Below are 18,169 nucleotides of genomic sequence, written 5' to 3'. Positions count from 1 at the left end.
GTGCCTAGGGACATGCAACATTGCAGCGTTTACGCCAGAGTATGCACTGAATATGCCACACTGCAGTGTACATATGTGGCTCCTTCGTGAGTTACCCACAGCATTCAGCACACATGTGGCACCTGTAAGCTTGTGCACGTATAGCATCCCACTGCACAGGAACAAGCAACACGCGATCAGAACCAAAGCCTATGTTAAAACACCGTGCATATGTGTAGCATTTGCATGCACCGAACCAAGCAATGTTGCAGTGCACACGTAGGGCACCTGTATGCATATGCAAAGTTCAGGGCACATGAGCGGCGCCTGCATGCACAAGGACATGCAATATGCGATGCACTCGGGGTGGTGGCGGGGGGAGCAAATGCCTCAGCTTCCAGGGCCCAAGAGACCCTTGGCTGCTCTAGATGCCTCTGGCCTGGGGTATCGCTGGAGGGGCCTCGCGGATCGCCTCACTCTGCGGTCCAGGAGGCCACGGGCGGGGCGGGGGCTTACCCGGGGCTTCTCCCGCGCCGGCGCCTGGGGCCCAGGGAGGGGAGGGGGAGGGCGCGCTGGGCTCGGCTGGCGCTGCTCCCCCTTTAACAGGAGGCGGCGCGCGTCGCCCCCGCCCCCCCGCCCCTTCTCCCGCGGCTCCTCGCGCCTGGCCCGGCGCGCGCCCCCTCCCGGGCCCGGCCCGCGCAGGCGCCGCGTCCCGTCTCGGCCGTCACTCGGCCCGGCGCGCGCTGCGGGCAGCGGCCGGAGCGGCCGGAGGAATCCGGTTCGTCGGCGGCGGCAGCGGTGGCGGTCGGAGACCGAAGAGGATGCGGCATGGGTTTTTAGAGCTTGGGGCTGCGGCCGCCGCCCGCGAATAGGAGGCGGCGCGCGGCGCGGGCGGTGCTCGGGGCGGGGGAACGGGGGGCGGCGCGGCGAGGAGGCGGCGGTGGCGGCGGCAGGAGCCCGCGCCCGGCCCGTCGCCCGCCCGCCCGCCCCGCGCTGTTCCACGGCGCCTTTCTGCACCCGCGGCTCCGCGGAGCGGGAGTCCCGGCCCTCCGCGCGGCTGCAGCGAGCTGCCCTGCGCCCGGCCCGGCCCCTGCCTTAGGGATGGCAAACTTGCGCCCCGTGGCCGCCTCCGCCAGCGCCGGCCCCCGCTCCTGCTGCTGACTGTGCCCAGGTGAGTGTTCGGCCCCAGACCCTCACCCGGCCCCGCACAGAACCCTCCCGGCGCGGTACTGAGTTTCCGCACCAGCCCGCACTCGGGGCGCTTTTCTAAACCCATCTCGGCTGAATTCTCCCTCCGCCTGAGAGTCTATTCAACGCTCACCCACCCGTCTTTTTGGGAACTCCCAAGCCTGGGGTCTAGGCCCCCTTCATTTCTGGTGAGTCCTTTTTCTGACCCCCTCCCCCAGCCTGGATCGACCCTTTATGGTCTATGTTAAACTCCCTCCCCCCGCCCCGCCTTTAGAATCCTGACCCAGACAGTCCCCACATCGCTGTCTCGAGTCTTTCCCTGTCTCGGCCCCGATCCGGGCAGCGCGCCCCTTCATCTTGATTAGAACCCCTCTCACCAACCTGCAGCTCCACTGTCTTCCCCCTCCAACTCCTCTCCTAGTCTGGATGCAGGACCCTGGTCCTCTCCTCCACTTCATCTCTGCTGAGAGTCGTTCCTGTACCCTGACCATGCTTCCCCTCTATTTCTGTCCCGAGTGCCCCCTCCCCCATATCTGTCCAGAGTCCCTCCTTCCCTCGCCAATCTCTGCTGCAAGTCCCCTCCCCCCAGCCTGGAATTGGGGCTGTGTCCCCCATGTTTTCCCCAAGACCTTTCCCTCTGGCCGAGATCTCAACTGGACCGGCATTCCTGACTCCCGTGTTCATCTTTGGCCGAACCCCTCATCCCTCTTCTCCCAATGCTGGGCAAAGAGCCGGGCACCAGACGCACCCTCCCGCAACCCCGGGGGCCGGCATGATTTGTGGATTGTAGGCTGTGAAGTTGGTGGCCACTCCCGCAATGGGCTCGGTCGGGGAGAGCACAGCCGCTGGAAGTCCTCCGCGCCGCGGCCGATGCAGAGCGGGCGACCGGGTCTGTTACCCGCGGGGGGAGGGGCGCCCGGGCCCAGAGATGCTGCCCGCCTGCCTGCCTCGCCAGCTGCCGGCCGGGCCCCTTGGAGTCCTCTGGCGCCCCCTGCCCGCAGCCCAGGACCCGCCGCCCCTTCTCCTCCCGCGGGCAACCCCGGGTTTCCGCAGCCGGAGCATTACAGCGGCTGCAGGACTGGCTCCGGGAAGTCCCTGGGGATGAGAGTGGTGGGCAATGCTGGGTATCCCCTGGTGCTAGCGCTGTCCAAACACTCCTGAGGTCAGGTTCTATGCTTTGAGGATGGGGAGGGGTGGCGGGTTCATCCCAGCATCAAGTCAGGAGCCCCTTGAACGTCAAGCACAGACCGGCTGGACTGGCCCCTGGCTTCAGGACTGTCTGGATGGGCTTGTGTGGGCTTAAACAGGGGTCTCCAGGGATATTCTGTCCGTCTACCTCATGCACTCCCCAGGGGTGGGGTAGAGGCAAAGGTGGGCTCTGTCTGATTTGGGCACAAAGTAGGCTTTTGGGGAATCCACCTGACCCTGGGACAGGGTAGGCATCTGGGGAGCGTCCAGAGCTGCACTGCCACAGGGGTGGGAGTCACTGTGGGCACTGCACAGGGTATGTCCTAGTGAAGGTGGTCGGGAGATGAGTGTCTTCCTCATCTCCCCACCAAGTGTGCTGAGATAAGGCAAGGGGTCTTCTCCTCTCCTGCCCTGCTTAGCCTGTGTTCCTCCTCCCTGATGCTCTTCCCCTGTCATTTTTCAGAAAGGGACTGGTGTTTGTGTGGGGTTGGGATGGGGGTAGGGAGGTTTGCCCCATGGGCACTTCCCTAATACAAAGGACTGTCCTAGCTGGTCTCTGCTCCCTTCTCTAACAATCAATCCCCATGTCATGAAGCTGAGAAAGCAGTGAGGAACTCCGCTTTTGGTCAGATGGCTGACTTGGGTTCAAAAGCTATGTGACCTGGGCAAGCTATTTAACCTTTCTGAGCCTCAGTTGACCCTCTGTAAAATGGGTCAGTGTTCGCTTTCTCATATACTTGTTGAGAGAATGAAATTAGATTGTTCGTATAGTGTGTGGCACCTATCAATTAATAATGGTAGGTGTGTTGGGCGGTTTGTCTTCACTCCAATCCCCAGGATAATAAAGACAGAAAACACCTTCAGCAACACCCTCCAGCCGCTATGAATCCATGGGGCCTGTGACTGTTAGTTACCCATCTCTCCTCAATAGTTCTGCAGCATTCCACTGGATCTCTCTGGCATCAGCTCTGGCCATAGAGGCAACCATGAATACCAGGCCAAGGTCTCTGAGGTCTAGGTTCAAGTGTAAAGGCTGGGAAGGTGGCATCAGTACAGAGAAGAAACCCATCAGGACTCCCAAAGGCCCACTGTGGGAAATCAGCCACTCTGGGGCCAACAGGAGCCTCTACTTCCTCCAAGACGATCAGACACTACCAGGAAACTTTGCAGGGCGGTTAGCATCGCAGGTCGGAGTTAGGGAACCTGGCCTGAGGGTTCAAGGAGTTTGAAGAGACCTGGCTTTGGCCTGAGTGCACAGTGAACAACCGGCAAGGGAAAGGGAGGGACGGAGGGGGGCGAACCCGTGGCGTTCTGCTCCACTGGAAGTCCTCTGGGCAGTGTGGTCGGACCTGGGTCCCACCGGGGAGTGGCAGCCTCCCAGCCACCCGCCCGCCCGGGGCAGCCCTGACACAGGGAACAAAAGCTTTCGGTTCCTGTAGCAACGGCGGCTCCAGCTGCTGCAAAGTTCCGGGGAGGCGGGCGGAGGGCGGCTGAGTCACCGCCCCCTCCCCTGCCTCCCGTGCAGCACCGCCCCCCGGGGTCGCGGCCACCCCTCGTCCCCTCGGTCAGTTTGCCTTTCAAAACCTCCTTAAGGCGTTCAGGAGGCCCCCCCGCTGGAGTCCCGCTCCTCGTGGCAGGCGGACCCCGAGAGTGGTGCGGAGCGACCCTCGGTGCCAGTCAGGGACAGAGGGCCGCACCGAGGGCACCAGCTCCCCGCGGTCCCGCCCACCAGCTCCAAGGCAGGATGGTGGGTGCGCGCCTTCCTGCATGCCACAGCTTCGGGAGAGGAGTCCCTGAGCACCCTGCCCTCCGGTCGGTGCTTGGGCAGGGGACCAGGAGGACCCGAATGGGGGTCCCCGCCTGTGTAGTGGCCCGGGGTCCGCCGGGCAGCAAGAGCATGAGAGGCGGAGGGTGAGTGACCGGCGGGCGAATTGGAGCTGCCAGGTGGATAAACGCGACGGATGTGTGCGTCGCCGTGCCCCTCCCCCGCCCCTCCCCCTCCCCCCGCCCGCGGCCAGGGCTTGGGGTTCCCGGCCGCCCAGCGTCCCGGTTCACAACTGGCCTGGCAGACCCGAGTCAATCTCGGGGATCCCGGACCCCGAGGCGCCCCTTCCCTGCCGCTTTATGCAACATCCCCCCTCCCGCCCCAGCCTTATCTTGGCCATTTAAAGCTGTTGCGAAGCCTAGGATTCCTTTTTTGGTACAGAAGGGGAATTTAAGGCTGGGCGGGCCTGTGGGGTCTGAGAGGAAGGGGACCCGAGTGTACTTGGACAGAGTGGGATTCTGAGCTTGCTGGGGTTCCTGAACTGGAGGACAGGGTTCTTGAGATTGAGATTGCTGCAGGTAACTCCTCACCCATGTCAGCCCGAGAGGTCCCAAAGGAGGAGGCCTTTTGACCCTTTCCATCAGGAAGTTCTTCCTTGTACCTCAGGAAGTTCTTCCTTGTAGCCGACTTCCCTGCTTCTCCTCTCTAGCTCTTGTGCCTTGGGTGTTTGTTGTCTTCCTGGGCTCAAAGTTGGCAAAGCCACTGTTAGGGTTCAACCCAATGAGCCTTCCCAGAGGCAGTGACTTGGACCTCAGCAGGCAAGAGGGGCGCTTCTGTGAGGTTCTGAGAATAGGGGTGGGGCAGGAAGGGAACTCCCTTCTGGGGGTGGCTTAGGGGGAGGACTCTGGGCCAGTTGCCCCAGGTCAGGCCCTTGCCACACACACACATCCTGGAGGGTCTTCAGTGAATCAATGGCTGTCTTTGACTCAACTTGGAATTGGATCTTTGTCTTATTTTGAGGGGTGGGAAGAGACATATAAGAAGCCAGCCCAGCACCCCCCACCCCCGCAGCAGGATGAGGGCCATACACACCCAGGGTGAGGTCTCAAAATGCTGGAAGGAGACTGAGTGGATGAGGAGGCTTGGGCAGCGTTTACAGGTGGCTCAGTTCTGGAGAAGCCCGGCGGTGGCTCTGGAGGTGTGGATCTCATGCTTCCTGATGGGTTGGCGGCAGCAGAGGTACCAGGCTTCAGAACACCGGGAGGGGCAGATCCCACCTGATCCTTAGCTGTCATATGCTGAACCTGTGTGTGTTCACACTTGGGAGTATGTGTACATCTCTCTTTATGTGTGCAGGTGTGTGTCTCTACATTGGCACATGTGTGAGCATTCCTGTGAAGTGTGAGATCACGCATCTGTGGTTTTCACCAATCTGTGTATGTCTGTGTGTGCTCATCCATTACAGCACCTATGAACGCCTGCCTACACACATGCCTGTGCTTGCATGCTTTTGTGTGTGTCTTTAGGGCACAAGGATGTTCAAGCTCACGTCTGCTAAGGTGCGGGTGCGGAGTGGGGGAGGTTCCCTGCCCTGTGGGAGAGGGGAGGTCAGTTATAATGAGCCCCCACCTCTTCTCTGCTGAGCTGTAGCCATGGCCTGAATTTTGCAGCCTGCTTAAAAATAATTGGGGGCAGTGGGGGGGATTGGATGTCACTCATCATCAGCTGCTGGCTTTGCTGGTGCCACAGTATGCTGGGTGGGTTGAACAGTTTGGGACAGGCGTGATGTGGGATAGGGAAGGTCATGGTTCCCTTTTTTTTAAAGCTCTGATGAGGAGTGTTGGGGAGACCCCAGACTATTCTGGTTGCTGGTGGCCTTTGGAGGAGGGTGGTGCTGCTTCTCCTTAGTGCCCTAAGCTGGCCTCCACCACCCTCCTCCCACCTCCTGCATGGCTGGGGAGGGGCAGGTGGCTTGTTTGTGTTTGTGACTGGGCTTAGGCCTGGCTCAGAGGAGCAGCATGTGGGGATCTGGGATCTGGGGCATGGAGGAGTGTCGTGGATGCTGCAGCAAGGGTTGGAATGATAATTGCTGCCCCCCCTTCCTGCTGCTTAGAACTGCCAAGGGGAAATCTGTCCCCAGGGAGCAGCTGTGTCTTGGGAAAATCTCCCATACCTGTGTATTATCCTATGCCTGCCACTCAGTTCCCAGAGTGCATAGCTTGTCCGTTTGGCTTGAATTGTGAGCAACAAGCAAAGGGAGGGAGCAAGGGACTCCTGGTGGGAGAAATAAGGGCTGGAGCCTCAGGTCCTGAATTCCAGGCCCAACTGGCCCATTCTTGTGTCATCTTGAGCAGGTGGCCTTCCTTCTCCAAGCCTCATCTTTTCTCCTTTGATGTGGAAGAGCTGGGCTCTAGGGACCCATTCAGGGCTCTGAGCTGTGCTGTGGCTGGGAACAGGGAGCTCTGTGGGTCACTTGTGGGGTAGGCCTGGAAATGAGGCACATTCAGACCTCACTCCAGGCTGCATTTGCCAGTCAGTGGGGAGGAGCCTGGGAGACTGTGGGCAGTGGTTCGGCCTGGCCTGGTGGGTGGGAGGGCACCTGCATCTCTCTCCTGCTCAGCTCCTATCCCCTCTGGCCTGACTGCCCTGGGATAGGGTCCTGGACACCTAGAGCCTAGAGTACAGTCCCACCTGCTGGCAGCTCAGCTTAGTGCAGCCCCTTTAAGGGAAGGTACAAGTCTATAAACTCTGGTCCCCACTCAGTAGATTGAAGACTATGAGGTGAACCCCAGGGAAATAGCAAAGGATAGGGGTCATGGTGAGCTGGTGGCTTTAACAGGGGTAGCAGTCCTTTGCCAAGCCTTGGAGGATAATCCCATGGAACAGGAGGGGAAGAGAGAGGCTAGAGGGGAATTCCTGTGCCCATTGTGCAGATGAAGAAACTGAGGCTTGTCTGGTCAGTAGGTGGCTGGTTGGGCTGTGGCTTAAGCTCAGCATGCCTTTGCTGGATGTCTGTCCGCCATGTTCCAACCAGGAAACCCACAACAATGACATGCTTGATTTTCACGCTGCCTCCCATGGGCTTGGCTGCGTTGGGCATGGCCCCTGCATGTTGGCTAACTCCACCCCTTTCTTCCCACTCAGTGAAGCATGAGTGAGAATGACATCGTTCCGGGAATAACCTTGAATTGCTCTGATTTATAAAAAAGCAAATCGTTGTCAAACATCAGCACTTTGACAATTACTGTTGGATTACGAATGACACTCCTCACAGCTGATCACGACACGCTGTGACTGAGAGCAACAGTCATGGGGGATAAAGGTTCGGTGGTGGGGATAGCACTGGAGCCCAACGTCTGGCCCAGATGCTTGTGGTTGATGAGCTCCATGGGAGGAACCGCAGGATGACAGTGACAACACTAAAGCCTTAGGTGTTAAGGTCTGACAAGGTCCCAACATTCTCCTGAGCCCGCCCTCATCTATCTTACTTCACCCTTGTAGGAAACCTGTGAGGTAGGTACTGCCACCACTCCATTCTACAGGTAAGGAACTGAGGCTCAGAGAGGTCAAGTCCTTTGTCTGAGATCACACAGGTGGACCTGAGTGACTGACCAGATGCCCTCTGTGTTCGATGGCCAGGGAGGTTCAGAGCCGGCTATGTGGGGACCCACTGACCTTTGTCTTTCTCCACAGGGCAAGGGACATAGGATGACCCCAGCCTGTCCCCTCTTACTGTCTGTGATTCTGTCCCTGCGCCTGGCCACCGCCTTCGACCCTGCCCCCAGTGCCTGCTCCGCCCTGGCCTCGGGTGTACTCTACGGGGCCTTCTCGCTGCAGGACCTCTTTCCCACCATCGCCTCGGGCTGCTCCTGGACCCTGGAGAACCCTGACCCCACCAAGTACTCCCTCTACCTGCGCTTCAACCGCCAGGAGCAGGTGTGCGCCCACTTTGCCCCCCGCCTGCTGCCCCTGGACCACTATCTGGTCAACTTTACCTGCCTGCGGCCTAGCCCTGAGGAGGTGGTGGCCCAGGCAGAGTCAGAGGTGGGGCGGCCAGAGGAGGAGGAGGAGGCAGCGGCGGGGTTGGAGCTGTGTGGCGGCTCAGGCCCCTTCACCTTCCTGCACTTCGACAAGAACTTCGTGCAGCTGTGCCTGTCAGCAGAGCCCTCCGAGGCCCCGCGCCTGCTGGCGCCCGCCGCCCTGGCTTTCCGCTTTGTTGAGGTCTTACTCATCAACAACAACAACTCCAGCCAGTTCACCTGCGGTGTGCTCTGCCGCTGGAGTGAGGAGTGTGGCCGTGCTGCAGGCAGGGCCTGTGGCTTTGCCCAGCCAGGCTGCAGCTGCCCTGGGGAGGCGGGGGCTGGCCCCAGCACGACCACGCCTCCTGGTCCTCCGGCTGCCCACACCCTGTCCAATGCTCTGGTGCCTGGGGGCCCAGCCCCACCTGCCGAGGCCGACTTGCACTCGGGAAGCAGCAATGACCTATTCACCACCGAGATGAGATATGGTGAGTCTGAGCAAGGGCTGATGGGATGGGGTGCCTAGGGTGCGTATGGTGTCTGTTGGTGTTCATCCTGGCAGATCCCAGGCCATTTGTGCAGTCATTCACAGATGTCACCTTTGCTCAGCCTTGTCTGGATGTTGGGGTCATCAGAATGGATCAGGGTCAGACCTCAGTCTGGAAGAGTGTGCAGTCTGGGTGGATGAATGGGTACAGATGAGACAGTGCAGTGATGTTGGAACCCAGGAAGGGACCCCCTAGCTGGGCAGCCAGGGGCGGCTTCCTAAAGGAAGTGGAGCAGGAACAAAAACCCAAAGGACAAGTGGGGGGAGATGGCAAAGGAGTAGTGAGGGCATTCCAGGCCCCAAGCTCGGAGTGGCCGTGGCAGGCCCTGGCACTGCAAGGTGACAAGTTTGCCTGAAGGCTGGAGTAGGCAGGAGCAGAGATGTACTCCTGCCCACACGGGTCGGTGATTTTTGGCAGTGTCCCAGGGTCAGGGCAGAAGGAAACGAGGAAGAGTGTGCTTGGGTGAAGAGGCCTGAGCTTCCAGGCTGCCTTAGAGGGCTGGGCTGGCTCTGCTCCCAGCATCCCCTCTCCCCTTGTGGGCCCATGTCTTCTGGGATGGAGGCCGCCAGCTGCTGGAACTTCCTGCTGACTGGGCAAAAGCTCTGCAAGCCCTTGAGTCCTGCCTGCTCCCGCACCACCCCAGCTCCTATGGCCATGACCACTGACCTGCTTCCTGAAGCTTCAAAATCCCCAAGCCCCTTGTCTGGATCCTGCATGCCTGCTGAACAGTGCTGGGCTGGGGACTGGTCAGGGGGCCTGGCAGGGAACAGGGGTCAAGGACATGGGGCGGGAGGGAGGCAAATCTGGGAGCTGGTCCACATAGAGGGTGCCCCTCTCCACCCTTAGCCTCAGTTTCCCCATTTGGATAACAAGTGCTGGTCTACCTGCGAGGGGACACAAGGGTGGAAGTCAGGAGGGGCATCTGGGTTTCATGAGGGGTCAGGGACTTCATGTGAGGGCTGCAGGGAGGTTTGGAGGGTGTGGCCTGTCCCTATCCCTGCTTTGGAGGCTAGAGCCCTGGAGCTGGGCACTGCTTTTAACTCTTGCCTTGAGTAACAAAGACATCAGTTTTTTTGTCTGTAAAATGGGGAGATATTCCTGAATTAGAGGAGGTGTTATAATGACAGTAGCCTCTCCCAGTGCTTTGGAAGGGGGACTTCTTGGTTACCCCATGAGACATCTGGCATTATGCCCATGAATGGTGAGTGCCCAGTGGCCTTGCTGTGGCCTTTCCCAGGCCAGCTTGGCCTCTTAACAGCAGTCGATGAAGCCGTCTGAGTGACAGCCAGCCTGTGGGCAGGTTACGGGCCCTGGAGGCTGGCCTGGGATTTAGTGCCTGCAGGAAGAAATTGAATTTTGCTTCTTTGTCGAACATCGGTGGAGAGCGCCAGGCGTATATCAGGAGGTTTATGGCTCTTCCTGAGTGGCCGCCACTGCCCGTCACTCTTGGGGGCCTTCCCCATTCTGCTTGGCAGAGGGCAGGTTCTTTTGTCTGCCTCTCCCTGTGGTCCACTGGTCCAGTGGTTTGCAGTGGATGAAGCAGGGCTCTGCCCTCATGGGCAGGCACCTCTGGGCAGGCTGCCATGTGGAGCCTGAGCCAGGAGCCGCCAGCTGGGTTTGGTTAAAGCCGGAAGCAGGAGTTGGTTGGAAACTGGGGTACCACGAGGGGTCAGAAGGGCTGGTGGTGGGAAGGCCATCATCAGAGCCTCTGCAGGGACCTTGGGGACTGGAGGTAGATGGAGACTAGATGGCCGACTGCTCTTGGGCATGAGGACTGGTGTCATCTCTGAGCAGGGAGCCCTGAGCTGGTGCTCCAAGCTGTTCCCAAGCCTGACCTGTGCTCTTTCCCCGTCCTACTTGGCATGTCTCCATGTGGTTGCTCTTAAGGAGGGCTCCTCTCAGGAGTTGGCATGGGACAAAGTGGCATCAGCCGGCATAAGTGACCTCAAATTGCACCCTGGTCCCAAGAGCTGGCTGGCTTAGCCCCTTCCTCTCCCCTGCAAGCAGGAGGCTCTTCTGCTCCGCCACCTCCTCCCTCCTGTCCAACCTTCCTGATGGAGAGACGGCAGGCACATGACTCAGTTTGTTGCCCATGTCAGGGTGTGTCTGCAGGTCTGAGGCATCCTCAGGACCTGGAGGATCCTGTGTTGGTGGCAGTGCCACCTTTGCCAAGCCCTTGGACCCTCTCCACATCCTCCGTCCATGTCTTTTACGAAGCTCCCTGAGAGTTGCCTGGCTCATGGAGCTGCCAGATAGTGAGACTTGTGGGAACGGTGGTGACAGAAAGAGCGAGACCTCCACGCTACCCCTCTTCCAGCCAGGGGCAGGGGAGCTGGGTTTACCTACCTGGCACACCTGGGAGCTGCTCAATAGCAAGACCACAGAGGGTGAGCTTGGGTTGGTACTGAAAGAGCAAAGAGGCTGGGGACTACTGGCAGTGACCAAGTGAGGTGCTTGGCCCTCCTCAGAGCTGAGTGCGTTTGACAAGAGGGTACAGGCGCCTGTTAATTTCACGCAAACTGCCTTTGATAGATCTCTTGTTATTTTTGGTGAGTTGAGCCATAAATTTGTGCCATCTTGCTGCCGCAATCTGTTAAGTGTGGGGAGAGGAAGAAAAGGAAGGCAGGCAGGAAGGAGCTCGCGCAGCACTGGCACAGAGGCTGGCTGAGGCTGAGGCTGGAAGGCGGGTCACAGAGGTGGCACCAGCTGCGGAGCCCAGCTCCTGAGGACTGGCCACCAGCCTGTAGTTCCGTTCCAGGCTTGAGGAGGCACCAGCTCCTGGGGATGGCTGTGCTGAATGACACTTGGAGGAAGAGCCCCCATGTGCCTCCCTTTCTTCCTCAGCTGTCCTCTCTGTCCCCTTGGGGCACTCTCCCATCCGTGACTGGGTGCTGCTGGCCCATCTGCTCCATCATCCAGGTTCTATTCTTGAGGTGTGGTTGTCAGGTGAGCCTGGGGTCTCCTGGGAGGTAAGAGTGGGTTCAGACCCCTACTCTGCCTCTGTTGGTGTGTGACCTGGACAAGGTGCTACTCGCCTTGGGACGTCAGGATCCCCTGTTCTCTGTGCATCATTTCCCTGGTCCAGCGTCCCAGGCCTTCCCAGCTCTGCCAGAGCTCTGCTCAGCCAGATGTTTTAGCCCCATCCTGGACCCAGCCTTCCCTCTACTCTCCTACCCTTCCAACCTGACGCTCCTCCTTGTCCCCTGAGCCCCTACTTTCCAGTCTCCTTGCTTTTGCTGGGGCTGTTCCCCACCCTGGAGTGCCCTCTGCCCTTAGTTTTTCAGAATGCCTCATCCTTTAAGCCCAGCTCAACTACTGTCCCCTGCAGGACAGGTTCCATTGCTCCTTTTGGCCAGTCTGGTCTGGTGCAGGAGGTGGGGTCCCCTGCCTATTCAGGGGACAGGCCTGATAGTGAGGAGACAGGCCCCCTCTCAGGACAGGGTGGGGGAGGCCTAGCACATGGTGGCAGCGGTGTTTCCTGGAAGGTCCTATTTGCCCAGGTGTGTGCCACCCGAGCACTGCGTTCTACCTGAGAACGAGCAGCGCGGCTCAGACTCCCCCAGGCCTCTCAGTGGGGACTGAGTTCCAGCCAGTCCTCACACACGTGGTCATGTCTTGATCAGCATGGAGGCACACTTTAAGCCCTGCAGTGCAGTGGAGTGACCGCTAGTGTACACAGATTTGAAGTGGCCCAGCCCTGGGTTCAATTCCTGACCTCGCCACGGCCTTGCTTTGTGTCCACGGGCAAGTTATATTTCACCACCTGTAAAATGGCGATAGTGAGAGGCATTCCGCCATCAGGAATAGTGAATGGAGAGAATTACGCGCAGGAGCGTGGGGAGTGCTTAGCACAGTGTCTGGCTGCCCCGGTCTGTCTTCTGTTGCTAATGACAATACCACGGAATGGGTAAGCTGGAAAGAAAAGAGGTTTTTGGCTCACAGTTCTGTTCCAAGGTCAAGGGCTTACATCTGGTGATGGACATCTGGCTGGCAGAGTCCCTAGGTAGTGCAGGGTATCACATGGCAAGAGACAGGGTGTGCACAGGTATAGAAAGCCACCAAGATTTAATCCTGGGGGCTTCACCCTGATGGCCTTTCCTAACCCAAATCACCTCCTAAAGGCCCCACCTCTGAACACCATAGTGAGATTAAGTTCCCATCCTCTTACAACCTCCCAATGGGGATTGAACATCAACACACAAAGCCTTGGGAGACATGCGAACCCCAGCACTGGGCACGTGGTAGATCCCTGACAAATGGCTGCTGTGTCATCATCATTTAGTGTAATAGGTCCAACAGTGCATGGGCCAGATGTCAAGGGAGGATCAATGGGGGACTGGGCCCCAAAGGGGCGAGAAGGCAGTCTACAGGAGGTGACTCTGAGGTGGGTTTTGAGGAATGAATAGGAACTCACTAGCCTGTGACATTTCTCCCTAAATTTAATTACTTTGTAAATTTAACATATTAGAAAGAAATTTCATATCGTTAATGGAAAGAGAATCACTTATCTGAAATAGAAGATAACCAAAGAAGCAACCACAGTGAAAACAAAGAGAGTTATTCAATTTTAGCTGGCTGTTCTTCCTGACTTTCCATTTGTTAGAAAGAGAAATTCGCATGGGGTGGGGATGTGTGAGAGTCTGGGATTACACAGAGACTTTATCTGTCGTGGAGTTGGAAGGATTAGAATCAAGGTGCCTGTATAACAGGTCATCTCAGCTGTGTACCTGAGGGTTTGACGGAGGGGTGGGCACTATTTATTACATCTGGACAACAGGCACAAACCCCACCATCCAGACAGATCAGCCACTTGTCACCCTGATTCAGAGACCTGGGAAGGGGCTAACTTCCCCAGTCTGGATATGGCGTATCTTCATGGCTCGCGTGTAAGCCGTCCCACGTCCCCGCCCCAGGCTTCGGGAAGCCTCACTCCGGAGGGCTTAGAGGCAGAGGAGGCAGCCTGTGCAAGGGTGTGGGGGTACCAAACTTGCGGGTAGGAGCTATAAGAAGACGAGTTGCTGGGTGACATCCCGAGTGCTGGAGACAGGGCCAAAGGCTAGGACTGCCATCTCAAGACACTGGGACCGCATCCTGGTGACCCGGGGCTTGAGGCAGTGAGAGAAAACTGGGCACTGTGGAGGAGGCCGACTGAGTCAGATGGTCCCTGTTCTCCAGGGGCTTCTGGCCACATGGGTGGGGGACTGGGGGTAGGTTCATGGCCTGAAGAAGAAGAGTCATTGGAAGGGGACTGGTTTTCTGGCTGGGTGCCTGGTCTCGCAGGGATTCCCAGTTACACTAGACTGCAGTGGGGGAGCCTGGAGATTTCAAAAGCCACCTCCCTCCCTCTCCCGTGTTTCAGGGGACCGGTTGGTGCCCGCGCAGGGCTCTGTGGCTAGCCTCAGGGAGGATGTGAAGAGCCTTGGGAAGGGAGTGGTGCTTCGTAAATCGCCACGCTCTCTTCCCGTGGAAGTGGTGATTATTGTGGTTATTTTTAACACATTCATGACATGGGAGGCTGAGGGGGCTGGACTGCATGGAGTTGGGGGAGCACAGCATGGCAGGTATCTACTGTCCTGCTCAAGTGGCAAAGAGCCTGCACACCCTGCCTGCTGATACCAGTGGTGAGTCGAGGGTGGCCCCTGTTGGCTGGGGTGGAGGAATCCCCAGGAATATCTGGCCACGGATGTCTGTGTCATGCCTGGCCGCCCAGAATCTAGGCCCTCTGCACAAGAGGGGCACTGGAGATGGAGGCCCTCCCTCAGGGAGGAACCCAGGATACGTAGAGCTGTCACAGGAGCCAAACTGGGGACGAGGCTACAGAAGAGGGGGTCAGCATACCCAGACCCCTGTGTGGCTCCAGTCTGCCCTCCCCTGTCCACACGGCCTTGCAGAGTGCCTGGTGCCTGGCAGACAGGGGAGGACAAGGGCTGGAGGGTGGCTGCTGGCTGTAGCAGCAGGGAGCCACTGAATGCTCCTCAGCAGGGAAGTCTTGTGGCCAGGGCTGGGATCCCAGAGGATCATTTTAGGCCACAGAAAAGATTCAGGCTCACGTGGGAAGAGAGGGGAGCAGATGCACAGAGGAAAAATTAGACACTGTATGAAAGCAAGCAGGGTAATGGAGGCAAGGACCAGGGTCCAGCGGGGTGGGAGCTCAAGATGCGCTGCGTCGGTCAGTCAGAGCCGGTCAGGCCTGCAGAGTCAGCAAGCCCACCCCGCCTCTCCCCCATGTGAGACCCTGTGCCTTGTTCCTCCTGAGTGAAATGGCGGCACTGCTTCTCACGAGGACCAGACAGGGTGCCGGCGCGTGCGTGCGTGGTGACTGGCACCTGGAGTTGTTTAATCAACGTTACCTTACCCAAATCAACAAAAGAGGGCGTCAGGTGTCGAGTAAGGACACGTGTCCCAGGCAGCGGATCTGCCTGGGCCTGGGCCTGGCAGCTGTGGGGATGGCTGATAGATTGCAGGTCTGTGAGCGCCAGGGCCCTGGTCCAGCGAGCCTGCCGAGCAGAGGGGCTGGGTGGGCCACTCAGGGTCCTTGGGTGCTCATACCCTGCTGGGCCCTGCTGGTCCTCCGGGACTCTGCCTGCCTCAGCTCCTCCACAGGCTCATCCCGATCCAGGCGAGTTGCCTGGGGCCTGTGCCTACGTGTGAATGAGTGTTTGCTGCGGCAGATGCCACCTGGCCTTATCTGTCTTCTTCCCCTTGAGGGAGAGCTGGCTTTCCCCTCTGGGGGAGTAAATGGCTGGCTTCAGCTGAGGGAGCTAGGGTGGCGGGTCGGGGAGCCAGCCTGTGTAGGCCTGGATTGTGCCTTCCCCTCTCTGACCCAGCCCCAACGGCTGGGAGAGGGACCCAAACCCTGGGCCTGGGGCAGTTTTCAAGTAGGGTAAATTCTGGAAACCACCAGTCCTACTTCTGGGCATATCGTGGGGCTGATCAGCAAGTGGTCGGGACTGGAGGACGTGAAGGCCACAGGGAGCAGGGCACACCGTGACAGGCAGGTCAGGCTGGTCTCTGGCATGTCCTAGTTCAGTGGGCTGTGGAAGGGGTGACATCTAGATCTGGTGAAGGGCGGGACACCTAACAGGAGCCGAAGGAGAGGAGGGTGCCACATGGTCACAGGCTGAACAGTCTCTAGAGCGCCTACTGATGATTGGGTGTCGCCTCAAAGGTGTTCTGGGTGGAGGGCTTGGGGCCCTACCCGGAGCCTGTCTTAGACTCCCTTCAGTAAAGGCTGGCATGTCAGGCTGTGACGCTCCTCCGCCATGGAGCTTTGTAGGGGAGTCGAAATTACAAATATCCGTTTCTAGTGACCCCTGCTGGGGGGAGCCAGGGGCAGGGCATTCGTTGGTGTTTGTTTATTGACATTTTCCTGGGCCAGGCTCTATTCATGAGGTTAGGGAGATGAATCACAGACAGCTTCTCTCAAAGGGCTCATGGTGGGGAGAGGGGGCTACTCAGACAGTCAGAAAATGGAACCAACTGTGACGAAAGGGCAGGTAGAAGGGGCAGCAGGCAGGCTTCATAGAGGTCATCTGAGGTGGGTTTTGAAGGCTGAGTAGGAGTTTTCCAGGCAGAGAAGGTCGGGAGCAGAAGTGGAGATTGGAGAGGAGATGAGGGTCCTACTCTGGACGAGCTGAGTTTGAGGGTTAGGACAGCAGTGGTGCCTGGGCGAGGCTGGGCTGGCCCTGGTGACGGGGAGCGTTGGTTCAGAGGGGTGCTTTGAGCTGTGGGGGTGAACATGCAGTGAGAACAGGACAAGTGTGGCTGCCTGCTGTGGGAAGTGGCAGGAAAGTAGACTGGCCCAGGAGACCAGAGCAGAGTGGTCTCCATAGAGAGGCGAGAGGGAGCTGGAAGAGTCTGGGAGGTGAGCATCGGAGGGCAGGAAGGGTCGACAGGGTCCAGCGAGAGGAGGCCTGTGAGGTGTCCACGGAAGTCGGCAGTGAGGAGGGCGTTGATGACTCTGTCAAGAATGGTTTCAGCAGAAAGATGTGGGCAGCAGCCAGACTGCAGAGGATCGACAGGGGAGGTGACATTTGAGCCAGGAAGTGAGTGGCAGGTGAGAAACTGGTGTGCCAGCTGGGGACCACTCACGGGTGGTGGAGGGAAGCCAGTGGACAGGAGTCAGAGGTGGAAGGAGGGTGCAGGGAGGGCCTTCCAGGACGGGGGAGGCTGGGTGGGGTCGTGGGCTGCCATAGGGAAAGGACGGGAGGGAAGCTGAGAGAGGAGACAATGGAGGAGCCCTCCCAAGAAGGTGGATGTGCAGGGGCAGGCCAGGCACAGGTACTGGCCTTTGCAGGGGGTGGGCTGCAGCAGAGATGGGAGGCGGAGAGGTGTGGCGGGAGATCAGGGCTCCTACTCTATGGCGTCATGGCTGAGGGAGTGGGAGGAGGGGACTTGAGGGAGGTCACCATGGCTGCAGAGGGGAATGAGGAGGGGACAAAGAAGGAACGAAGCCGAGAAGGGTGGCCGAGAAATCCTGGGCACCCAGAAGACGTGAAGCCCCTGAATCTGTCGCGGTGCCAGTTGGCACAGCTGTAGATCCTTCAGCCAGCCTGGGAGTGGGAGTGGAGGAGGTGGCTTGTCACAGGCTCCAGGCTGGGGACTGCTGAGCAGGCGTGGTAGAAGAGCTGGATGGGGGAACTGAGGAGCTGGCAGGCGTGGCCCGGCACCTTCTCTGTGGTCTGGTAGAGGCAGGGTTCACAGTGAAGCCGGGGGGACCACAGATGCTGTTCTAAAGGAGACCTGGTGACCTGGTGGGGGCGGAGGGGGCTCAGTGAGAAGAGGGGAGATGACAAAGATACACCAATATTCCTGCCTTCTGGGCATTGGCCACATGCAGGGCGTGGGACCAAGCACTTCACAGCCTTCTGTCAGAGGGCCCCTAAGGTGGGGCACTATGAGCACTGGTTTCCAGAGAAGGCAGGGTCAGAGAGGTGAAAAGACTTGCCCAAGGCCACACAGCTGGTTAATGTCCATGCCAGACAGGATCCAGTGTCGCTACCCTGAGGGGTCTGGGCTTCAGGGGTGGTGGAGAAGTTTCAGGGATGAAGTGGCTCAGGTCCTGGGACGGGTGGTTAAAGTGAAGAGAAAGGCCCTGATGAGACTGGAAGCAGGGCTAGGGGCCCAGAGCTCCCTGGAGTTTGCTGGAGGGCGGGTGGTCATGCTGCAGGGCTTTCTCTCGGCTGTAGAGCCTGGTCTGAACAGCAGGGGGCAGGAGGAGTCCAGCCCTCTGGGGTCCCTTCAAACTCTGGTGCCCATTCTGTGCCCATCTAGTTTTCAGAAATAGGTGAAAGCCTGGGGTGGGGAGGGCAGTACCTTCGAGTCTGGGAACAGCATCAGCTGAGTCCTGTCCCCAGGTTCCAATCCCACCTGCCCCGCAGTCTACTCGGGCTGGATCTTTCCCCTGCACTCCTGTCTGTCCCTCACCTCCACTCCCTGGTCTGAGGCTATGTTAGTCATCTTCCCGTTACTGTAACACATAC

General features: G+C 58.8%; 1 protein-coding gene across 1 annotated transcript in view; it reads left to right on the top strand.

Annotated features, from left to right (window-relative positions):
- The first annotated feature begins 1,088 nt into the window (after nt 1-1,088).
- Nucleotides 1,089-18,169, top strand: part of Adgrb2 (adhesion G protein-coupled receptor B2) — a 34,949-nt gene continuing 17,868 nt past the window's right edge. The window contains exons 1-2 of the mRNA XM_026391689.2: nt 1,089-1,150; nt 7,814-8,627. Of these exons, the coding sequence (XP_026247474.1) occupies nt 7,829-8,627 (799 nt within the window). The 5' untranslated portion in view covers nt 1,089-1,150; nt 7,814-7,828. The remainder of the gene's footprint in view (nt 1,151-7,813; nt 8,628-18,169) is intronic.

The sequence above is a fragment of the Urocitellus parryii genome, chromosome 11 (assembly GCF_045843805.1).
Source record: "Urocitellus parryii isolate mUroPar1 chromosome 11, mUroPar1.hap1, whole genome shotgun sequence".
Lineage (NCBI taxonomy): Eukaryota > Metazoa > Chordata > Mammalia > Rodentia > Sciuridae > Urocitellus > Urocitellus parryii.
This window is presented reverse-complemented; position numbering and strand designations above follow the sequence as displayed.